At 34.9% G+C, this 23739-nt stretch overlaps 1 protein-coding gene across 11 annotated transcripts in view; it reads left to right on the forward strand.

The window, feature by feature from the left end:
* Relch (RAB11 binding and LisH domain, coiled-coil and HEAT repeat containing) overlaps nt 1-23739 on the forward strand; it is an 89298-nt gene that overhangs the window by 20988 nt on the left and 44571 nt on the right. For 6 of the 11 annotated variants that reach the window (XR_003838016.1, XM_029483563.1, XM_029483566.1 and 3 more), the window contains exons 3-12: nt 761-832; nt 942-997; nt 1094-1207; nt 5755-5958; nt 6061-6152; nt 6734-7027; nt 9362-9437; nt 10437-10532; nt 10670-10693; nt 18344-18456. Coding sequence is in view for 10 of the 11 variants with exons in the window: in XM_029483563.1 (XP_029339423.1) it covers nt 761-832; nt 942-997; nt 1094-1207; nt 5755-5958; nt 6061-6152; nt 6734-7027; nt 9362-9437; nt 10437-10532; nt 10670-10693; nt 18344-18456 (1141 nt within the window). In the remaining variant the exon portion in view is untranslated. The remainder of the gene's footprint in view (nt 1-760; nt 833-941; nt 998-1093; nt 1208-5754; nt 5959-6060; nt 6153-6733; nt 7028-9361; nt 9438-10436; nt 10533-10669; nt 10694-18343; nt 18457-23739) is intronic. The other 5 variants (XM_021158988.2, XM_021158994.2, XM_021159003.2 and 2 more) reach the window with 3 other exon arrangements.

Genomic DNA, 23739 nt, shown 5'->3' on the forward strand with positions numbered 1-23739 from the left:
ATAATTTATTTGAAGACCTATTAGAACCTTTTAAATTCTACCTAATTTTACTTCACACAGCTATTTTAGAGGTGATTGGTATGTATGTGTGTAATATTTGCATTAGGATTAAGTCATTTCTATTTTTTGGTGTTAATACTAAACTAAAACATTGAGGCCTTTTTATGTGTGTCTTTAACCTATCTGCTTATTTTTAGAAAACATGCTTCCTTGGAGGAAAATGTATAGGCATACAACATTTGTTTCACATTTAAATGTAACCCTCAACTTAGCAAGCAGTCTAGCCAATAATGTTTCTACAGTTACAACATTCTGAACAGTACATTTCAAAGTAACTTAAATCCCTTTATTTAAGGCTAGTCAGTTTTCATATAATCTTTACCTCCCTCCCTCCAAAATTATATCAACCAAAAATATTTCATTACATTTTCTTACCCAGATTGACTAAAATAGAAGTACCTAGATTATTACATTTTTAATTACCTAAATAAAAGTATTGTATTTTAATAGCTGTATTCCTTGTCAGACAGCTAGAACATATATACCCCTAATTCTGCTAAAACTATGGAAAACGATCACCAGTTTGCTTGCAAATCAACTCTGCTGCATGCGTTCACAAGTTTCATAAAGGTTGCATGCTTTCTGTTTTCAATACAAATTGTGTTTTTTTCATACCCATCTTTGCTTTTTATTTTTTTTATTTTTGTTTCCCTTTTCTTGGTTGGATGCCTGTGTGTGTTTAATCCAAATCCCTGTCCAGTCCTGGAGTTTGAACTACGGAAAGCCAAGGAGACCATTCAGGCCCTCCGAGCCAACCTAACAAAGGCTGCAGGTGGTGTACATAAAACTTTTTGAGCCTTTTCCCACTTTTACAATGTAGAAGTAGCTGGACTATTTTTAAGTGTAAAATAGTAAAACATTATCTCATTTTATCTCACCAGAACATGAAGTTCCTTTACAGGAACGAAAAAATTATAAATCAAGTCCTGAAATTCAGGTGGGTGATTGACAACACCAGTTATCTTCCATACAACCCAAGTGTCAAAGGGTCAAAGCTCACATTTTCCCATCTGTCTTTTAACTTTGTTTCCAGGAGCCAATCAAACCTCTTGAAAAGAGAGCTCTCAACTTCCTAGTCAATGAGTTTTTGTTAAAGAATAACTACAAGCTTACATCAATAACCTTTTCAGATGAAAATGATGATCAGGTACAGTTACTGTTTTAAGTAATATCTACTTTTAATCTACTTTTTCTCTAACTTGATTTTTAACACTTATGCCTGTACTAAGAGTCCATGTGGGTAGTTTCTAAAATCAAAGCAGTTACTACTCAGTTTAGTATTCAATTGGCTCACAGACCTTTTCTATTTAAATAAACCTTTTTAAGTAAAGACTTATGTTTCTTTCCAGGTAACTTTTTATAGCCTGATAGTAACTGTATAGCCCCTTCATGTTTATATTCATTCATAATGTATGTTTTTCTAAAACTGAGTAATTACTTGCTTTTATTGATCATTGCAGACTTAGAAATTGAGTTTAACTATAAAAAAATTTCTTGAGTAGCACTGTATGTAATTCAGATGTTCAGTAGCAATGGTTGGAGGTTTTTTTGGTTGTTTAATTGGTTTTGGTTTTTTTTTTTTTTTTGTGGGTTTTTTGTTGTTGTTGTTTTGGGGTGGTTTTTGTTGTTGTTTTGTTTGGGTTTTTGGTTGTTTTTTTGGTTGTTTAATTGGTTTTGGGTTTTTTTTTGTGGGTTTTTTGTTGTTGTTGTTTTGGGGTGGTTTTTGTTGTTGTTTTGTTTGGGTTTTTGGTTGTTTTTTTGTTTGTTTTGAGGCAGGGTAGTCCTGGCTGTTCTGGAATTTGCACTGTAACCAGGTTGTCCTTAACCTCAGAGATACACCTGCTTTTGCCTCCCAAGTGCTGGGATTAAAGGCGTGAGCCATTTAATACTTTGACTATATACACACACACATACATACACACACACACACACACACATACATACATACATACATACACCTGTATCTATTTGGTTTTCTGAGTAGGAACCAATTATCCTTCTGATAAAATGTTGAAGACAAAGAAATGATTGTTTTACTATCATCTCTCACTCTGGAAATGTGACCCACAGCTTACTGTCCTGTGTGTCTGATAGAATTTAGACTTTGTAGAAGTAAATGCCAGAGAATTTATTATGAAGAAAGCAGAAGGCTGTTATTTTTATCTTTTGTTATTCACTTTTGTGGTGTTAGAGATTTACCTTACACATACTAAGCAGACACCCTACCTCTAAAGCTGCATCCTCACCCCCCAGAGGCCAGGATTTTAGGTGAAAATTATTCTTTTGCTTCGTAATACCTCCTGTGGATATTTTTATAGGAATGGAAGTTCTCTAAAAGGACATAGCTGTTTATTTAAATCCTCAATTAAAATTACATTTGTCAAGACTTAAATGTGATATAGTTAATTGTGTATCATTTAATAATGAGACACTTTCTGAGAATAGTAGCAGTCATTCAGTGATTTCACCATTGTGAAATTTGTTGTAATAAAATACACTTATGGAAACTCAGCAAAGACTATAATTCTACTGTGATGTCATTCATATTGTTGGTTTTGATGCAGTATGTGGCTTATGCTTATAAATATTTAATTATCCCATAGTAACTTGACTGAGCTTGTACTATGCAAAAGACATTAAAAATTTACCTAACATGATGGCTGTGGGTATAATTTAAGTTAATCATGTTTTGATCATTAACAACGTTTTAAATGTAAGAAGTATTGAAAAGTGGAACAAAGTGTAAAGGGAGAAAGAGTAACAAACAACAGAGAGGACAGGTCAAACAGAATACAGGATCTTTAAGCCTAGACTTGTCAGTTCTGACTTTTAGATACAAATAATTGATCCTATTCAGGTAAGACGCATACAGTATCAGAGATGTCAGTAGTGCTCCCTCAATATGTGACGAGGAAATAGCTTAGTAAGGTATAGACGCTCTATGGTCTTTCATTAATTGATTTGACATTAATAAAAATGGAAGTGGAAAGAAACTACAGTAGCCAAAGCAACTTTGATAAAGAACAAGGAAGACTTGAATCACCTACCTTCTAGCCTTAAAAGATAAGACAATGAAAACATATTATGTTGTTATGTAGACAGGTATAGTAAGGAACCTATTCGAATGTAATCCAGAGGTAGATATGTACACAGCCTGTTGATTTCTCACAGGTGCAAACTTGATCTCATACAGGAAAGGTAGCCTTCTTACAAGTAGTATAGAAAAATGTGGTGTCCATGTGCCTTCCAAGTAGGCGTGAAACCACATTCCATATCATGGAAAGTGAATTTAAAAGGGATTTTAATATGAACCTGTAAAGCTTATAGAGATAAATGAAAGAGTGGGAAATCATTACAATTTTGAGAGGTACATAAAATTTCTTAGATATGACACCAAAATCATGATGTGCTTCAGATGTACTGTCATCAAAATAATGTTTCTAATTTTTGAAAGATACTCCTTGCCAATAAGATGTCTCAGCAGATAAATGTGCTTGCCACCCGGGCCCAGCAACCTGATTTTGATCCCCAGAGCCCTGGTGAAAATGGAAGAAAAGAACTGATTCCTATGTCGCGTCCTATGACTTCCATCCTCAAGTCATGGCATGCATGTACAGATATACACATATGATAATAATAAATTCTTGAGGCAGGAGGGGTACCTCAACAGTTAAGAGCATCCTGTCTTACAGAGGACCCAAGTTGGAAAATTTATGTCCACCTGTAAATCCAACTCCCACCCTGGCTTCTGTGGGTATATACACACAGACACACATACACAGACATACACACATACACACACACAAAACACACACACCCACATACCACAGACACACACATGTGCACACAGCATTTCCTTGCACAAGCACATAGACATAAATAAAAGCTAAAATCAATTAAGACCACTGTTGAGTGAAAAGACAAATAATGTGTGTTCAAAGTCAACAAAAGATTTGTTAAAATTTTCTAAACTCTTTAATAAGAAATAAATGTAACTTTTAAAAACATTAGCAAAAGAATTATATGTGCTTCACCAAAAAAGGTATCTAGATGAAAATAAGGTTGTGAAAGACACTCATCACTTTTTCCTTCAAAGATGAACATCCAGTGAGATGTCCCAAACTTAGGATGACCATGAAGACTTGCTAGGCTGGGCCTGAATTAGGTAGATTGCAATAAAGTGATGTATGCTATATTTGTTTATAATTTATGTAATCTAAAATATATTTAGTTCTTGTAAGCCAGCATCATGAGGCCTTTAAAAATATTTAACTTATTCGTAGAAAAGTCCTAAGACGTAATGAGTATTATACCCATTTGGTAGGTGGCCCCTTTAACCTAAATTAACTGATAATAAGAAGCAGTGACTAGGAATGTTGTATTTACCTCTGATTTTCTTCAAACCCTTGATTTTAATGCTCATATCAACTCCATCTTCAATTTTTAAGCATAATTATTCTGTTATTTAAGTAAGCCATTAAAGGATTAAAATGCCACATTTATAATATATGACTATAGTAAAGTTTTTCAGAGTCTCATGAACAAATTATAATAAGAACTTATTTTAATTTTAGGACAAGACAGCATAGTGAGAAAGAGTATCTGTCCGTGATTTATTCCTATGTAATTTCATACAGCCTGTCTAAAAATCTTTGCCATAGAGTATTCAAGATACTCTTTTTGTGGTTTTAATGAAATTGATTTATTCTGAATTAGAGGCAATGTTTCAAAACACAAGGATTTGCAGGTAGCTATTTGGGTTCTTTAAATTTCCAGAGGCATTTTTACTAATATAAGTTAGATTTAAACAACTATAGCAATATCAGTAGGTTAAGTTGGTTATTAATTCATTAGAGAGAACAATGACTATATGCAGTGTGGTATGATGGAAGAACAACACCACTAATCAGTCTACTTGTAACTTGTAAGTATGCTTGATGGACTAAGCATTTAGACTTTTCCTGTCCCAGTGATCAAACTCAGGATTTCATGCATTGTAGACAAGTACTGAGTTCCATCCCAGTCCATCTTTGTTAGGTTTAACTTAAAAAAAAAGACCAACATCTTATTAACGGAATTAAACAGAAAGCATAAAATTTAAGAATAATAATTGTGCGGTATAAGAGTACCTAGAATATACACTTTGGGCTTTGTTGTTGGTTGGTTTTGGTTTGTTTTGCTGTTGGAGACATGGCCTCACTATGTGACCCTGGTCAATCTGGAACTCAATACTGGCTGGCTTCAAACTCACAGATCCATGTACCTCTGCCTCCTTTGTGCTGGAAATAAAGGTATTGCATTATGCCCAGCACACTTAAACATTATAATAAAACTATTACCTTTGGTTTTTCAGGGTAGAAATACATACATAGAATGCAAGATAAAATTACCTTAAAGGTTTTTATTATTAGTTACGTGTGTGTGTGTGTGTGTGTGTGTGTGTGTGTGTGTGTGTGTGTGTGTGTATGTGTGTCTGTGTTTACATATATAAATCAGGAAACAGTTTTCTGGAGTTCGTTTTCTACCTCTACCATACTGGTGCCAGGGATTGGAATCAGGTCATCTAATTTGGCAGCAAGTGTTTTTGCCCACCGAGCCATCATACCAGCTTCTCAAAGGTTTGTTGTTGTTGTTGTTGTTGTTGTTGATCTAGATCTAATGGGGATTTTTGTGTGTGTGTGTGTGTTCTATTAGGATTTTGAATTATGGGATGATGTAGGATTAAACATTCCCAAACCCCCAGACTTGCTACAACTTTACCGAGACTTTGGAAATCATCAAGTGACTGGGAAAGATCTTGTGGATGTGGCCAGTGGAGTAGATGAAGATGAATTAGAGGCTCTTACACCAATTTTAGGCAACGTCCCTCCAACCCTTGATACTCCCCTGCCTATAGAGGTGAGAAATACCAGTTAAGTACTCATTTCCACAAAACATTTATGTAAAAATGTTCCTGTGAGATCTTGAGTTTCTGCTTCTTTTTCCTGCTTTGATTTTTAGAACACCTTGCTAGTACAGAAATTAGAAGATAAAATTAGTTTATTAAATAATGAAAAATGGTCATTGATGGAGCAAATCAGAAGGCTTGAAAGGTTAGTACTTAGTTGTTATTTTTAAGTCCTAAAGTTTGTGTTGACATTGGCAGATTATATAGCTAACTAAATGAAGCAGGATTTCAGAAGTAAGGCTTAGTATTTTTCACTTAGCTATTACTAAAGCCTTTTAATTATTTTTTGCATTTAAAATAGCAAAACATCTTCTTTCATCAACAAATTAGATTGATGTGGTGTTCTTATACTTAAGAAGTTCGATATTTTAACTTCACCCAAGTCTGGTCAGTTTCAGTAAATTAATTCCAAATTAGTGGCATTCATACTTAACCATTATATTTACTTTTTATAATACTAAGTGGGTTTGATGGGTGATCTCCCTGTGTCAAATGGACATTTCTCTAGAGCAGGCTTCAAGGCTGTTGTTTCTCCTGGTTGATAGTTCACAGCTTCACTTTTAGGACTAGGAAGCTTTAGTGACTCTTCTGCAGAAGAGCCTGGTCACTCAGGAGCTAATTGACTTTAATTTGTTCTGCTTGTATTCACTCCTCCTCTGGGGGGGTGGATACTATTGCCAAAGCTTTGAAAACTGAAATTGTTCTCCGGGCGTTTTCTTTCTTCAGTGAGATGGACATCCTCAAAACTGAACACTTTGCCACCCCAGCAGTTGGTGATTCTGTTCAGCCTTCCTTGGTTTGGTCTTCCCAAAAGGATTCTGAAGACAATAGACAAAGCCCAGTTGTAAATAGTTCAGACCAGGAAAAAACCAAGGATGTTCAGCTTGAAATACCAGATGCAGCTGATTCCTTTATTCCTAAAGAGAATTCGTCAGGTTCTTTCCCCAGGAAGGAAAGAGAAGAGCTGCCACCTTCTTCTGTATCAAATAAAACCACGCTCCATTTCGATCAGCCCAATAGGTTAGTGTGCGTGCTATGCTTTGACCTGTGTCTTTCCTTATTGTGCATTGGCAGGCTGGAAGAACTTCAGTTAATATTGGAACACCTTTTGCAGAGTTACAAATTTTTATGTTTGATATGCTTAGCATATAGAATATATATATATATATATATATATATATATATATATATCTCAAAACAGGACAAATAATTATTAAATTATATCAAAGAAAAGAAAACCATAAATTGACAAGTTCTGTCTTTGTTAAGTGCATAAGGACATAAGTAACGTGGAGTTACTAAGCGCTCTTGGCCTTCCCCTCCATGCTTCTCCTTTTTTCTGTTATCAGACTCATATTTTAGTGCTGCACAGTTGCCTGTGCTATAACCAGACAAGTCAAAATAGTTTTGTTCTTAGTCATTTTTTCTATATCTGTTTCATTACTAGTAGTGTGCATTAATATTCTCTTAATTCATTTAATTTTTGCTGGATTATAGTACTTAAACTCGGGAAGTGAAAAAATTATAAACCTGCCCTCCTTTATGATCAAATTATTTAGTAGAGAAAACAAAGCATAAATTTTAAATATTTTCAATTGGACCTTGAAAAAAGGTCCAATTGAAAATAAATACTGTTAAGGGACTATTTACTAATTTGTTTTTCATGCATATGTGCTTAGTGTATATCAACTCACTTAATCCTATAGTATACTTTTAGCCACAAACTTATTAAAAAAATAAACAGGCACAGTATACTCAACATTAGGATAAAATTTTTAAATCATGTCTAATTGCCTATCACAAATTTGTTATCTTTGTATATATATGGAGCTCACAAAATTGGAGTAAGGTGTGCAGTGCTCAAAGAGTTTTTTTTCTAATGTGGATGAGATAAAAATCATGGAAATTTATATTGTGGTGCTCAGTGGTAATGGCTCATTGTCCTTCTGTATAAGAGCATCCATATAGTTCTTTTGTACTCTGAAGATAGATGGTGTTATATTCACTCAGTGGGTCATAACTGTGTGCCAGGCTGTGCTACTAAGAATACATTGGTGAGTGAGACACACTGTAATCCTTTTGTGCACAAGCATTACAGTATGAGAGAGAGAGCCAGTGAAGCAATTACGCTAAAGCATGAAAAATAAGAGAATAGGACTTGCTATATAAATACATAATCAAAGCCCCAACCTAGTTTTCAAACTGAAGGGTTTCATTGAAGAAATGCCATCTAATCTAAGTTTTAAAGGCTAAGTAATAGTTAACTAGGCAAAGAAATCAGAGGATAAGTGGATAAAGAGAGGGTCAAAAATGAACATAGAAGAAACAGATTTGCAAGGTAACTAAAAACTGAAGGGTTTATTTGATTTGAAGTGAAGAGAAAGGAATGAGTCAAGTTAATTTTAGAGAAAGACTAGTTTGTAGTTTTCTGGTTTCAACGGGTAAGTAGATTGTGGCCCCTTCCATATAGAGTAGGGCAGTGCATAGAAGAGCAAGAGTACAAGCAAGCCTAGAGACGTCCCTCTGACTCTGTATTCATGGGACTACGTAGTGCAACTTTGTGGTGCCTACTAAATACAGGTTTGTTCGTTTTGGTTTGGGTTTTTTTTTTTTTTTTTGGGGGGGGGGTCTTTTGTTTTGTTTTGTTTTGTTTTTGAGTTTTGGCTTTGCCTGGCCCTGACTGTGTAGATGGAGCACATGAGCAACCCATAGTCAACTTATGAGTACTATTTCATAAGCATCAGTGTTGTAGAAACAAAGATAGACTTGACTGTTTTTTATTAAATATAAGAATAAGTTAATATTTTGTATTGCCTCTCCAATTTTTTTCCTTTAAATTACATCAGTAATAGTCATTGCTTTCTGTTATAGTTTTTATGTAGGTTAAAATTGTGTCATTATAGATCAGCACAAATGCAGTGCCTTTCTGGCTTTGTGTCTTGTTCAACCTTTGTTGGCTTTGCTGAAGCCATAGAAAATGGAGGATGGAGATAGTATGCATTTTAGATTGCAGAAATTTTTCTATAATTATGGATTACTGTACCACTTAGTGTGTAATCTACTAACACTTTAAGGGCCAGTCTTTTATATGGCATCAAGCTATTTGCAGTAGGCAGTGTTTTTTCTCTTATGATTTTATCCATCAAGTCCGGTAACTGAGAAATCTTTGCAACACAAATCCTGAGGTGGGTAGTATTAGTGTAGGGATGTTAGTTTCCATATGTAGATATGCAGCTTCCTACACCCGGAGATAGCAGTGTTAATTCTTGGGTACTATCTCTCTCTCTCTCTCTCTCTCTCTCTCTCTCTCTCTCTCTCTCTCTCTCTCTCTCTTCCCCCCTTATTTTCGTGTAGGAAATTGTCACCTGCTTTCCACCAAGCACTACTGTCTTTTTGTCGAATGTCAGCAGATAGTCGGTTAGGATCAGAGGTAAGTCTGTATTAGAGATTTCAGAATACATCTCTACTTTTTTGGTAGGGTTGTTTATTTGTTTTCTTGCTTATAAGGTTTTATATAAAAAAATGTTTATTCTATGATTCTATTGCAGTTGAAAATCTGTTATTTAAAAATAATTTAAATGAAATAGTACCTAAAATTTTAAGCAATAAGGAAGGCAGCTGATTATTGGTCCATTTGCAGTCTAGAAAACATTATTATAAAATTAGGTCAGCTTTCTTGGAGCACTCATGATGGGTTTCATCATACAAGCTGTTGGCTTGGTTGTAGCTTTTGGAGGATGTTTTTAAGAGAAAAAGCAAATGAATAAGCAACCATTGTGGAGGCCCTGTCTGAACTATCTGTGCTTCCCAGAACTGAAACATAGTATCCTCAGGTTTCACTGCTATTATTTTTTAATAATATTTTATCATATCTTTTAAGTAAATATTTCTTTTTTCTGGCATGTAGAATTGTACATATTTATGCACATTGTGACTTTTAGATAGATCAGTGTACAAGGATCCATTGGGATAGGATGACTGACATCTGTCATTTCACATTTTTTGTGTGTGTTGGACATATTCAAAAATTATAAATTATCTCTATAAGCTAATTTGTAATACTAAATTTGTTGTTGTTTACCATAGTTACCTAACAGTACTGTATCCCTACGTACTACAATAGACAACTTTTTCTGTTGTCCTTAGCAGCTGAGGGTATAGCTTAGTAGAAGGCACTTGCTTAATGTCAGTTAGCCCTAGTATCATAAACATTAGACATGATCCCTTATACCCAGCTTACCCCTGTTACTAGCATATTTACTCCATGACTGACCTTCGGATAGGATGTTTTCTGGGGCAGTCATGTTATTATCAGTATGAATTATAATTCTCGAGTGTATTTTTACATCAAGGTGACAAGATCCAAAATAACATTTTCCCACCTTTGTGCACCAAAGTCATCCACAGTCTTAACTGTTTGGTTTTCTAGGTGTCTAGGATTGCAGACAGTGAAAAAAGTGTTATGTTAATGCTGGGACGCTGCCTGCCACACATTGTTCCTAATGTGCTGTTGGCAAAAAGAGAGGTAAGACACATAGAAGTGTTTTCATCCCAGTAGTCCCATCATGTGGTCATTTTGAAGTTTAGTGTTATATTTTTATTTTGTTAAGTCTGTTACTTGCAATCATATTCTTACTTTTGTGCATGCATCTCTGCTCCTAGAGAATGGTTTTACACCTCTGTCAGGTGAGTTCAGTAAACCTGCATGGTATTTATTCATGTTTTCCAACTTTGCTTAAAGCATTTTTATTAGCTTCTGCAATGCTATTACTGTAGGTCCATTTACATGTCATGAATGTAGTCATTTTCACTTTACCAAATACTAATTGATTTTTTTTGTTCTTTTGATGTCTTTGATATGTCTACAAAAGTTGACACTCACTGAAAATTAACAAAGACTAGTAACTAATAATAGAACTTTTCTCTACATGCATTTATGACTGCCTGTTACAAATATTAGTTTTATTATATGTGCTTGACAATAAATTATCTTATAATAATAGGGTAGTGGTAATAGTAATTATGATAACCTTCTAAGATTCCTTTTAAAGGTTTTTTTGTATTTACATTCTTAACAGATGCTTTAAATATCCTGGATATAACTGCAAGTACATTTTAGTACATGTGACCTAGACCATGAGCCCAGAACATGTTAGGAAGTTATCTTTATAGTTATAAATTATTATTACATATATGTATGTGTGTGTGTGTATATACATATATATATATACATATGTATGTATATATACATATATACACACAGTAAAGATTAAAATGTTTTGGTCATTATGGTGTTAATGTTTACCACTGATTTTACGCTTAATCATGGGACCTACAGTATGATAGGTACATAATGCATTGGCAAAACCCATTTAGAGCTGACCTTAGTTAATCTGTTTAAGCAAAAGAAATTTGTACTGATCCTCAAGAAAGGATATTTAGGGCTTTGAAAGTTTGTATTCCTATAGGTATTTTTAAGTTTTAAATAAATTGAAACTTTTTGCTCGGGGCTGTGTTTTTATCTAGTTTAAGGTGATTAAAGATAATACTATATATGGAGGGTTTCTAGATCTTGAAGGATCAGTTTCCAATTTCAGATTGTTCTGCAGTTCTGCCTGGCAGGGTGGTGTTTGAGCTTTCCCCTTCTCGGCTGTAACATCGTCTGTGTTATGAATTACTATTTGCATCCCACTTGTCCTTCCTCAGTAGTCTTTAAATGTTACCAAACCTGATTCTTTTAAGATCAGTTTTGCCTATTTTATTTCCCTATTAATTATAAAACACTTCTATAACTAAAATCTGATTGTACTGCATGAAATATTTATAGATATGCATCATCATCAATAATCAGATACTGTGTGTGTGTGTATGCACATGTGTTTGTGTGTGTTCGTTTGTGTGTACATGTATACTTGTTTGGCTAATTTTAAAAAAGTTTTTTATGTTTGAAAACTATTGAATGTTCTTGTAGAAGAACATTCCTTCTACAAGAAGAAAGACCTGATCTTTTTCTCTATATAATTATTTTTATCTTATTTCATTTAATTGAAATTGTAGCTTCTCAAAATTAAGTTAACAAATAGTAAAGTGTGTATCAGCTTGGCTTAAAACAAATCCCTGGGTTTAGAAGGACAAAATCTTAGAGCACCCCAAGGCTCTAGGTTAAGTCTCTAGTACCATGAGAGGGAAAAGAAAGGCAAAACTTGTTTTAGTATATCCTTGACATTGAATTCATTTTTATATTTCACATGTTTTAAGTCTATATTTTTAAAGAACTCTTATGATTAAAAGATTGGTATTTGGAGCTTATTTTCCAAATTGTGTGTCCTTTTTTTTTTAGCATAAGCAAAGTTTAAAAGTTTAGTCAACTATTGGTCATAATAATATTTTGATTATATTACATTACATTAGAAACAGGGTGTAAGACTTGTAAGCAATATATTAATGTGAATTAACTTTTTTTAAGTAACAAAAGGTAAACAACATACACCCTTTTTCCTCGTTTGCATTATAATTTTACTAACTTATAATATTTTTCCAAGTCCTTTGATTTTGTTTTGTTTTGTTTTTCAAGACAGGGTTTCTCTGTGTAGCCCTGGCTATCTGGGAACTTACTCTATAGACCAGGCTGGCCTTGAACTCAGAAAACCGCCTGCCTCTGCCTCCCAAGTGCTAAGATTAAAGGCATGCGCCAGCACTGCTCGGCTTCTTTTGATCATTTTTAACTAGACTGTCTTCATATGTTTTTGTATTAACCGTATAGGTCTTCATCTATTCTGGATATGAAATCCTTATCACATATCATTTTATAGTCTAACCTCTTATATGAAGAATATTGAGCTGACATATGTTCAAGAGAAAAAGTTTTGCCTGTTGAAGGTCTTTGCTACTGCTGTTGACAATCAGCTGACTATAGATTGTTTAGGTCTAGAGTCGTGTGTGTGTGTGTGTGTGTGTGTGTGTGTGTGTGTGTGTGTGTGTGTGACTACCTGTCTTTAAGCCACTCCCACGGTGTTTTGATTACTCAAGTTTTTAGTAAGTTTAAATAATTAGGACATCTAAGTCTTCCAGTTTTACCCGTTTCAATATCACTTGGTTATTTGGGGACCCTTGCATTCATATAGTTTAATGCTTAGCTTCCTTTTCTGTAAAAACAGGTCATGAGGATTTTGAAAGAAATTACACTGAATCTGGAACTCACTCTGTAGACCAAGTTGACCTCGAACTCAGAGATCCACCTGCCTTTTGCCTCCCAAGTAGTGGGATTAAAGGCTTGCTGCACCACTGCTCAGCTTGTGTCATGGCTTTCATTTCTTCATCAGTACTATAACTTCTTTGATTACATTTCTCCTTAGAATTTACTCTTTTGGTTGGTGTTACAAATGGAAATTTTATATTACATTTCTTTTTAGATTATTTATTGCTAATATATAGAAATTTGACAGACATATTTGCATTCATTTATAATATCTTGTAACTTTATATGAATTTGTTTTCATTGTTAATAGTTTTTTATGAGTTCTGTATTGTCTTCTGAATGTAGAACCACAGAATCTTCCGAGATAATTTTGGAAACTTAAGTACCCTTCATTTATTCCTGTGTTTTCAATACTCTGTAGGATTAGGAATAAATTTTGAATGGTAGTCATTTTAGGAAGCAGATATACCTTTGTGACTGATCTTGTGTGCGCAGAGATGCTCTCAGGCTTTTTGGCCTCTAAGTATTATGTTAGTGTGAAATTTTATTTTAATGCCCATTACCATATTGAGGGAATTTTCTTCTGAGTTTTTTTTTTTTCAAGCTAGAAAAACATTAAGTTTGGTCATGTGCTTTTTTCATATGTATTGATGTGATATTGATTTTTTCTATTTGTTATGTATTTGTTGTATATTGGTTTTATGTTCATTCTTGACTTGCTAGAGTATAGCCCTTTGTGGTTTATAAATCTTTTTAATGTACTTTTGATTAGACATGAGTATTTTGTTGAACATTTTTATACTTGTATTATTAAGAAATACTGATCTATAGTTCTCTAGTGCTCTACTGTTGTTTTCTTTTACTTTGAGTAGCTGGCCAGGTATATCTTCATAGAATGTGCTGGGGACTACTTACTGCTCTTCTCTCCCTCACCCCTAGATGAGTTAGTTTAAGTAGGATAGATGCTGAAAGGTCTCTGATGCTGGATCTTCTTAGTTTGGGAACTTTTGGTTACTTTTTGAAACTCCCTACTGTATCATGACCCTCTCCACAATATTTAAACATTCATTTTGTTTTTGATCCTTTTTATATGCCTATCCCCTTCTTATCTAGTACAAGTGCACACTATTTTTTCAAACTTTAAAGAGTGAGGCTAGAGAAATAGCTAAACAGCTTAAGAGTACTTGCTGCTCTTTCCCACACTCTGTGTTCCCAGCACCCACATAAGGTGGTTCACAGCCATCTGAAACTCCAGCTCCAGGGAATTCACCTCCAGGCGTCTGGGTATACACACACACACACACTCCTAATATGTTCATCAGAAGTTTAAAAAAAAGTTGTTTTGATCTTTAAAAAAATATTTAAGGTTTTTGTTTCTTTGAAGTATGAATACAGGATTGGAAAGATGGCTTATAAGGGAATAATGCTATTTCCCTTATAAGCCTGACAACCTAATTTATGGTGCCTAGAACCAATTTAAAAACCAGACTTAGATCTGGTGGTCCTGGCTCATGCCTTTAATCCCAGCAGCACTCAGGAAGCAGAAGCAGGCAGATCTCTGCATTCAAGGTCAGCCTGGTCTACAGACTTACTTCTAGGACAGCCAGGGCTATACAGAGAAACCTTCTCTCTGACTTCATGTGGTGGTGGTGGGGGGGGGGTGCTATAGAACATATGACTATAATCTCATGCCTATGGAGAGATAAGAAGTAAAGACAGGAAAATCACCAGAAACTTATGGCTGCCTACAACAGTGAATGAGACCCTGTCGCATGGGTGATGACTAATATCCGAAGTTGTCCTCTGGCTTCCACACTTGTGCTAGGGCAAGTCACAGACATACATTCTCTCTCTCTCTCTCTCTCTCTCTCTCTCTCTCTCTCTCTCTCTCTAGTCACAGACATACATTCTCTCTCTCTCTCTCTCTCTCTCTCTCTCTCTCACACACACACACACACACACACAGACAGACAGACAGAGAAATTAAGTGGAACGTTATTACCTCCTTTGCTTTAAGAAATTTAGCTGTCTTTTTTTTTTTAGATAAAGCAGTCAGAATTACAATGAAAGTTTTTAAAAGGTAGAATTCTTGAATTAGAATGATGATGGAAAAAGAGAATACTGATCCAGTTTGTGAGTGATATGTTTGTGCTTCAGAGACTTGGAGGGGAATTCACAGTAAATGTGAAAAGAGCACAGAGGGCATGTGTTTATAGAATTCAGTATTTCAAGAATAGTGTAAGTAGAAGGTGGGAATAAATAACTGGCAGAATTGGGATTAGTTGAGGCCAGCCCTGCTTAGCAGGTAAAATTATAGGGGTGTTCTGTGCAATTTCTGTTAACAGACATCTCAGTGTTTTTATCAACACAGTGTCTGAGGAAGAAACTATCTGGCATACCTTCTTTGCTGAGTTGTACATGTCACTGCCATTAATTAATGTATCAAACTGTACACAGTTAGCATGGTGCAGAGCATCAACCAAAATTTGTTGGCAGTGATTTCTCATATGTTGCAAATTTCACTAACAAAAAAATTAAGTTAAATAGAAATTATTAACAGTTATCATTTTAACAAACAAAAAGTAGGTTGGTTTGTTGGTTTTGTTTTGTTTTAGCAAATCCCAGAATCTTAATTGTTAGAATAATGGGACCCAAACTTCACTGATTTGCTTTTCATGATTCAATTTGGATAATTTGGTCATGGCTGCTATGCTGAGAAGCGTTTTGAGACCACCTTTACTCTGAGATCAATGTATCCACAGTGGATACATTGAAAATGTATGTATAAAACACTTGTTATTAATTCAAATTCCTGCCTGCTTCACTTGAAGAAACTGAAAGAAATGTTGGCCTTTCCTTAGTATAGAAACAGTGGTTGGCTTATCCTTAGCTATTACAGTTAAAAGATTTTCTATAACAAATGAGGAACTTCCTCTGTGGTTAAGAATATTAAGCCTCATGATAAAGGAAACAGGGAACAAGTGTTGTAAAGCATAAACAAGAAAAAGCATGGCGTTTTATGCTACATCTTTTAAGGTTTTTTTTTAAGACCAAAGATTATACTCCTTGTTTTAAATTCTATTTCAGTCTTTACAAGTATGCCAAGTAGCTTTCCTTCATTTCATAATTCTAAAGTTACAGATTAAGAAAAGAATAATATTATGAAAAAACACGTAGAAATAGAAAGCAAGAAAGATAAGGGGTTCAAGAAAACTGTTAGGGAGCAAAAGATCAGGCCCAACAGGAAGTCCAGATCAAACCTTGGAGTCTGTTTTGGTTTCATAAGTCAATTCTTCTCAGTGCTTCTGGGAGAATTTCTGACATATGGTTCTACTCTTAGTAGGGTGCCCTGATGTTGAAACTTGGAACTTTTCTCATTGGATGCATTGACTCAGTAGGCTGAATAGAATCAGCTAAGATTGAAATACTTCTTGGTGTTAATGATCTTCTTCCCTTGTGTCACTGAATCTCCAAGTCAAATTAAATATTTATTTTATGAGAGTTTTCCAATAAAATAATTAATCTATCAAGCATCATTTAACATCTAATGAAGTCACACAGGACTTATATATATCTTCTTCCCTTGTGTCACTGAATCTCCAAGTCAAATTAAATATTTATTTTATGAGAGTTTTCCAATAAAATAATTAATCTATCAAGCATCATTTAACATCTAATGAAGTCACACAGGACTTATATATTCTGTCTTCCATTCTCAGTGCAGACCATCTTTATTATAATTTCTGTCACTTTTCAGTTGCTGTTTTGTCTTAACAGCCACATGGGCTACTAAATATGATGATATAAATAACAGAATAAGTACTTTAGACTTTTTACTCCTTATGTTTTATTTGTTGTCCCTCCTATCTAGATTTTATAGCTTCAAATTTAAATTTTATATTAGTTAATTAAAATTTAATATGAAATATTAAAAACCTTGAAAAATAATAGAAAAGAACTTTTAGTTATACATTTGCAATCCCAACTCTAAAAATTGTGTCATCTACTCCTAAGGAAGCAATTTCATACTTAAGACATGCTTCTCTTACAGTGTGTTAGCATTATTTTCTTTGCCAATAAGCTGTTATATGTTCACTTCTTAGTTTAATTTTGCTGACACCTTAGGGCAGGTATTTAGGTAAATGGGAGAGAGAATCTTCCCTCCATATCACAATATGTTGTAGTAACTTCTTTAAAATGCTTGTATTTTGGAATATTTCTCTCTAAAAATTTCTTTTCACTTTTTAGCTCCCCCCACCCCCATGAGACTTCAAAATCCACTCAATTGAGAAGCAGAATATATTCAGGGTTCAGAATGTTGTCTAAGTGAAAATATGGAACAACTTTAATTTCATACATTTCTATGAAAAGGAAAGTTGACAGATACTTTCCTAAAAATGTTTATGTTACTTCTGCATGATGAATGTGTAATGAAATATAGTTTAATGTCAACTATCTCTAAAATACCCACTGATCTGCACCAATAGCCCAGAAATGGTCTCTTTAGGCAATTGATTAAATGTGATAGGTACAAAATATTAAGTAATATATACTCTTAAGAGATGCATGTTGTAGTATAGAAAGGAATTTTTGTTATATTGTTTGGGAAAAGTTTTTATTAGTTTGATTTTTGTTTTCCTGTGTTTGTTTTTTTGACATGGGATTTTATTGTTGTTGTTGGGGGTCAGGGTCTTATGTGGTGTTGAGTGGAGGTCAGGGTCTTACACATACAAGCTAAGTAAGAACCTATCACTGAGGTGACTGTCTAGTCATAGGAAAAAGTTTTGTTTTGTTGGTTTCTCTTTTTTAACTTTTGAAGTTTTAAGATAGTGAATCTCTTTGTAAGAAATTTAAGACACTTTCAGAATTAAGGTTATATCAGTTTGTCACATGGTGGGTTGTTAATTTACTTAAAAAACCTAGTGGAACATTGGACAATAAGAAAATAAGGTTATATGAATCTTAAGTAACTTTTATTACACTGTAATTTATCCTACTGTATAACTAACATATACATATTTCTAATGATACTCTTGATTTTTGAGGTTTAAAGTTCATTTTAAGAATATTCGAAAGAAAAAATAGAATATACTGGAATGTAATTTTATTTTGAATTTTCTACCCTCATATTTCTTTAGGAGTTGATTCCTCTCATATTGTGTACAGCATGCCTACACCCTGAACCTAAAGAAAGAGACCAGCTCCTCCATATCCTCTTCAACCTGATCAAGAGGCCAGACGATGAGCAAAGGTGGGTATACTTACTGCTTTGGGGATACAAAATGCAATGCTGACATAATGTTAGTTCCTAAATGAGCACCATATTTGATGATTTCATCTCCAGGCCTTTTCCCTTCCCAGTATCAATTTCAGTGTGCTAGAGTTCTCCTGTTGCATTGTGCAGATGACTTCAGTAGTGCTGTCATCCAGTTGGCTATCCTCCTCACCTCTTTTTTGAAAAGGAGCCTGTAATTTGCCCCAACAAATAGACAGATAATAAGGAAAATTAAGCCTCTGGAAATAAATAAGTTCATGAAGTAGAAATAGTTATGAAAAGTATGTACAAATCCTATTGAGAGCCCTATTACTATAATTACTGAGAACCAAGTCTTTACAAAGTGAATCTCTGCCTTGTTCTTGAACTGTTAATTTCTCATGGTCTCTAGATACATGTATGTACTGAAGGATATCACCACAATTATCTTATATTCTGATCTGGAAATTCTGTTAATTAGAATCTATTTTTTTTTTCTTTTCTACGGAGACGTGTTGGGTTATAGCTGAGACTTCATTATAAAGGATACAGAACAAGCAGTTTAAACCATGATAGTAATTCTCCCATGTAGCTCTTTGTTTTACCAGAAAGTACAAGAAGCTGTAGTTAGGTGACATGGAGAAAATTGATCGCACTCAGTGATCACCCAAGCATTCTAATATCCTTAGATACGAACCTAGCAACATGTGTTCTCAGTTCTGGTTTTGATGAGGGAGAAGACCTATAAAAACAAGTGGTAAAATCTTGGTAGGTTCTAAGCTACTTCTTCAGATTTTTCTTTTTGTTTATTTTTTTGTTTAAATCCTCCAACGGAAAGTAAGTTTCTTTAGATTTGTTTGGTTTTAATCTTAAGAGAGATTTTCTGGTTCAAGGTGGCAAGAGGTTGGAATTTCAAAATATGTCTTTCATTTGGAATTTTCTATGAAGATAAACTGCTTGGGGGTAGGGAGTAAAGTATAAGCAGTAAGTATTTGTGAGAAAGATGTACTTGGGAAATAGATGTCCCTAAATGAAGCTAGATTAGGCAAACCACTGTATGACCCTTCAAAGAGAGGATGAGCAGCCTTTTGAGTGTGTAGAAGGCACTGAGTCAGACAACCATTATTTGTGTAAGGAAACTGGTTGCTTCTGCCCTCCTCTCATCTGCAGTCCAAGATCCTTGCCAGTAACAAGAGCTAGACAGAAAGAAAGGAGTAAGTGGCATAATTTTGATGAAATTATGTGGTCTTTGGTAAAATCCTATAAGCCTATAAGAAAGTCCAGAAATCACTCAAGAAAGTACACAACTAACTTTATTTGAATGAATTTGCAAGCCATCTCAAATGTTTTTAATAAGTTCTCATTGTGAAGAAAATAAGTACTGAGACAGAAATGCTAGCTATCACATGACTAATCCCATACTCAGGAGACAGAGGCATGTGGTTTCATTAGTTTGGGGACAACCTGATCTACATAGTGAGTCCCATCAGGATTTTATAGAGAGACTGTGTCTCAAAATGAGAAAAAAGAAAACCAAGTGCTAAAAAAAAAGGGAAAGGCAATCCTAGATTCAGTATAGCACATAACATTATTTCCTATGCCTAAACTATCTCAGGAGAAAGCTATTGTATAGCCTCTTCCTTCCTCTCAAAGTAAGTCAAACAAAGTTAGAATACTTTCTTCTTAAAAAAACAGAATTAACATGAACACCCATAAAAATTTCACTATACTGTGAGCATGGCAGTGATCCTGAAAATTCACAATATATGTGAGCATAGTATAATGAGAGATGCATCTATGAAATGTCAGTGAAATTAATCCTTTATCAAGTATACTATAGTGAGATAGATAAATGTGTGAAAATGTCATAATGAAACCAATCCTTTTGTCTAACTACACAGTTAATAATTAAGTCATAATGAAACCCACAATAACAGTGTACCTTGAAAAAATTTATTATAGAAATATTTATAAACATTATTTGGTATTGTTAATTTAAATTATTTTATTTACATTAATAAATTATTTAATTTAATTAATATGAGAAACCTTTTTCTCTTTCTATTCATACTCCTTGCTTTAAGAGGGTGCTCTCGCCCCCACCAGGCCCTCCCCTTCCCTGGTGCCTCAATCCTCAAGGATTAAGCGCAAGCCAGACCAGGTAGACCTCGACTACATATGTGCCTGGGGCCTTGGACCAGTCCGTGTATGCTCCTGGTTGGTGGCTCAGTATCTGGGAGCTCTCAGGGGGTCTGGTTAGTTGAGACTGCTGGTCTTCCTATGGGGTCACTCTCCCTTTCTGCTTCTTCACTCCTTCCCTTAATTCAACTGTAGTGGAAGGATTCAGTCCAATGGTTGGGCATTACATGTCTGCTTCTGTCTCAGTCAGCTGCTGGTAGGGCCTCTCAGGATAGCCATGCCAGACTCTAGTCTTTAAACACATCATAGAATAGTAGTATCAGGCCTTGGTGTTGCCCCACCCCACCCTACCCCATGAGATGGATCACAAGTTGGGCCAGTCTTTGGACCCCCTTTCTTTAGTCTCTTCTCCAGTTTTGTCCCTGAAGCTCTTTTAGACAAGAATAATTCTGGATCATGGATTTTGACTGTGGGTTAGTAACCCTGTCCTCTACTTGAGGCCCTGTCTATCTACTAGAGGTGAACTCTTGAGTTCCCTTTCCCCAATGTTGGGCATTATGGCTAAGGTCCCCAATGAGTCCTGAGAGTGTCTCACCTTCTGGGTCTCTAGTATTCTCTAGAGGGTCACCCCACCTCCCACTTCCCAAGGCTGCTTATTTCCATTTATTCTCTTGGCTCTATGGACTTCTCTCTTGTCCCCTTCACCCCCATATGTAATCCTCTTCCCCTTTTCCCTTCCCCTTTCCCTCCCCTTTCCCCTCTCCCTCTCGGGTCCCTCCCTCCTTCCTTCTCCCACGATTATTTCTTTCCCCTTCTAAGTAGGGTTGAAACCTCCTCACTTGGGCATTTCTGCTTGTTATACTTCTTATGGTCTGTAGATATTCTGTACTTTTTGGCTAATATCTACTTATTAGTAAGTATATACCATGCATGTTCTTTTAGGTCTGAGTTATCAGGGTGATATTTTCTAGTACCATCCATTTGCCTGCAAAAATCATGATGTCCTCATTTTTAATAGCTGAATATTTCATTATATAAATGAACCACATTTTCTGTATCCATTCTATGGTTGAAGGATATCTGTGTTGTTTCCAGCTTCTGGCTATTACAAATAAGACTGCTATGAACATGGTAGAGCACATGTCCTTGTGGTTATGGTGATGAATCTTTTGGGTATTTGCCCAAGAGTGGTATAGCTAGGTCTTCAGGTAGAACTGTTTCTAATTTTCTGAGGAACTGCCAAATTGATTTCCAAAGTGGTTGTACCAGCTTGCAATCCTACCAGCAGCGGAGTTTTCCTCTTTCTCCACATCCTTGCCAGCATCTGCTGTCACCTGAGGTTTGGTGTGAGATGGAATCTCAGGGTAGTTTTAATTTACATTTCCTTAATGACTAAGGACTTTAGGTGCTTTTCAGCCATTTGAGATTCCTCTGTTGTGAATTCTCTGTTTAGTTCTATATCTCATTGTTTTTGATTGGGTTGTTTGGTTTTTTTGGAGTTTACCTTCTTGAGTTTTTTATATTTTTTGGATATTAGTCCTCTATCAGATGTAAGGTTAGTAAACTTTTTTTTTCCCAATCTGTGGGTTGCCAATTATTCCTATTGACAGTATTTTTTGCCTTACAGAAGCTTTTCAGTTTCATGAGGTCCTATTTATCAATTGTTGATCTTAGAATGAGAGCTATTGGAGTTCTGTTCTGGAAATTAACCCCTGTGCCAATGAGTTCGAACCTCTTTCCCACTTTCTCTTCTATTAGATTCAGTGTATCTGGTTTTATGTTAAGTGCCTTGATGCACTTGGACTTGAGCTCTTTGTAAGGTAATAAATATGGATCTATTTTCATTTTTCTACATACAGACTGCCAGTTAGACCAGCACCATTTATTAAATATGCGGGTTTTTTCCCACTGTATGGTTTTGGCAAAAAATCAAGTGTCAAAGTTCAAGTGTCCATAGGTATATAGGTTTACTTCTGGGTCTTTGAATCCATAAACCAGAAAGGAACCCAAAGAAATCAAGTCTTAGAAAGAAAAGTTTAGAATAACAAAATAGCAGACAGAGTAAAATATGCAAGTTTTTCAAATTTTAGTAATACTCTGCAATAGATTTAATACTACTGAAAACTGAGCATATGTTGTGAATGATAAAATCTCAGTAAACCACTGTGTTGCCTGGCCTCTTGGAGGACTGAAGAGTTGTTTGCTCAGACGTCTGTTTCTAACAATTTGTATGAACTCTTCAGTAGTAGTTCATAATTTATAGTGGTGGACAGAATGTAAGTGTAGAGTTCCTCTTAATATGATTATGTAAAATATCTTGAAAGGCATCAGAGCCTTTCTAAATGGCATGAGTTTGTTTTATCAGCCGCTTGATAACCAAGTGGCACATTTACTATTTCACTCAGTATAAGTTTACAGACGTTCATATAATAACCCAGCAATTCCTCTGGAAATGTCACTATAATTTAAACATTCCTATTATAATCACTTTTCACAAACTTAGCCATTTATTTATCTATCCATCCTTCTTTTACTCAACACACACACACACAAATAGGTTATAACCTCTGAAAGTTGGTTTCAGGCAACTTCTTGGTGGTGAAATCCAGTTTCACTTTCATTATAAAAGGCTTTGAACTCTGAATTATGTACAGGTGAATAAAGGAACCATTACTCGGTGTATTGAATAAACAGGGAATCTCTGCAGTATTCTCATTCTTATTCCAGTGACCCCTTTTGAGTTTGTACACTTAGAAATTAGTTACCTGAGGGCATCTAATTTATATTATCTTTTTGCTTTTCTTTTTCATGCTTGATTTCTCTTAGGAATTTCCATTTTTCCCACATAGATGAACATGCTATAACCATGGCTTCATTACGATTAGTCTTTATAAAAATAATACATGAATATTTGATAAACTGATTTATCCTTAAACCAGGTGCTGTGAGAGGAGTACAGTGTTTAGGCCACAATCAATAGATAAGAAACAAATAGAAATTTATTTTCTTCTAAAGCAGTGGTTCTCAACCTTCCTATTGCTACATGTGACCCTTTAATACTGTTCCTCATGTTGTGGTAACACCCGACCATGAAACAATTTTCGGTGCTACTTCATAACTTTAAATTTGCTACTGTTAAAA

Source organism: Mus caroli, chromosome 1 (assembly GCF_900094665.2).
Source record: "Mus caroli chromosome 1, CAROLI_EIJ_v1.1, whole genome shotgun sequence".
NCBI classification, from domain to species: Eukaryota; Metazoa; Chordata; class Mammalia; order Rodentia; family Muridae; genus Mus; species Mus caroli.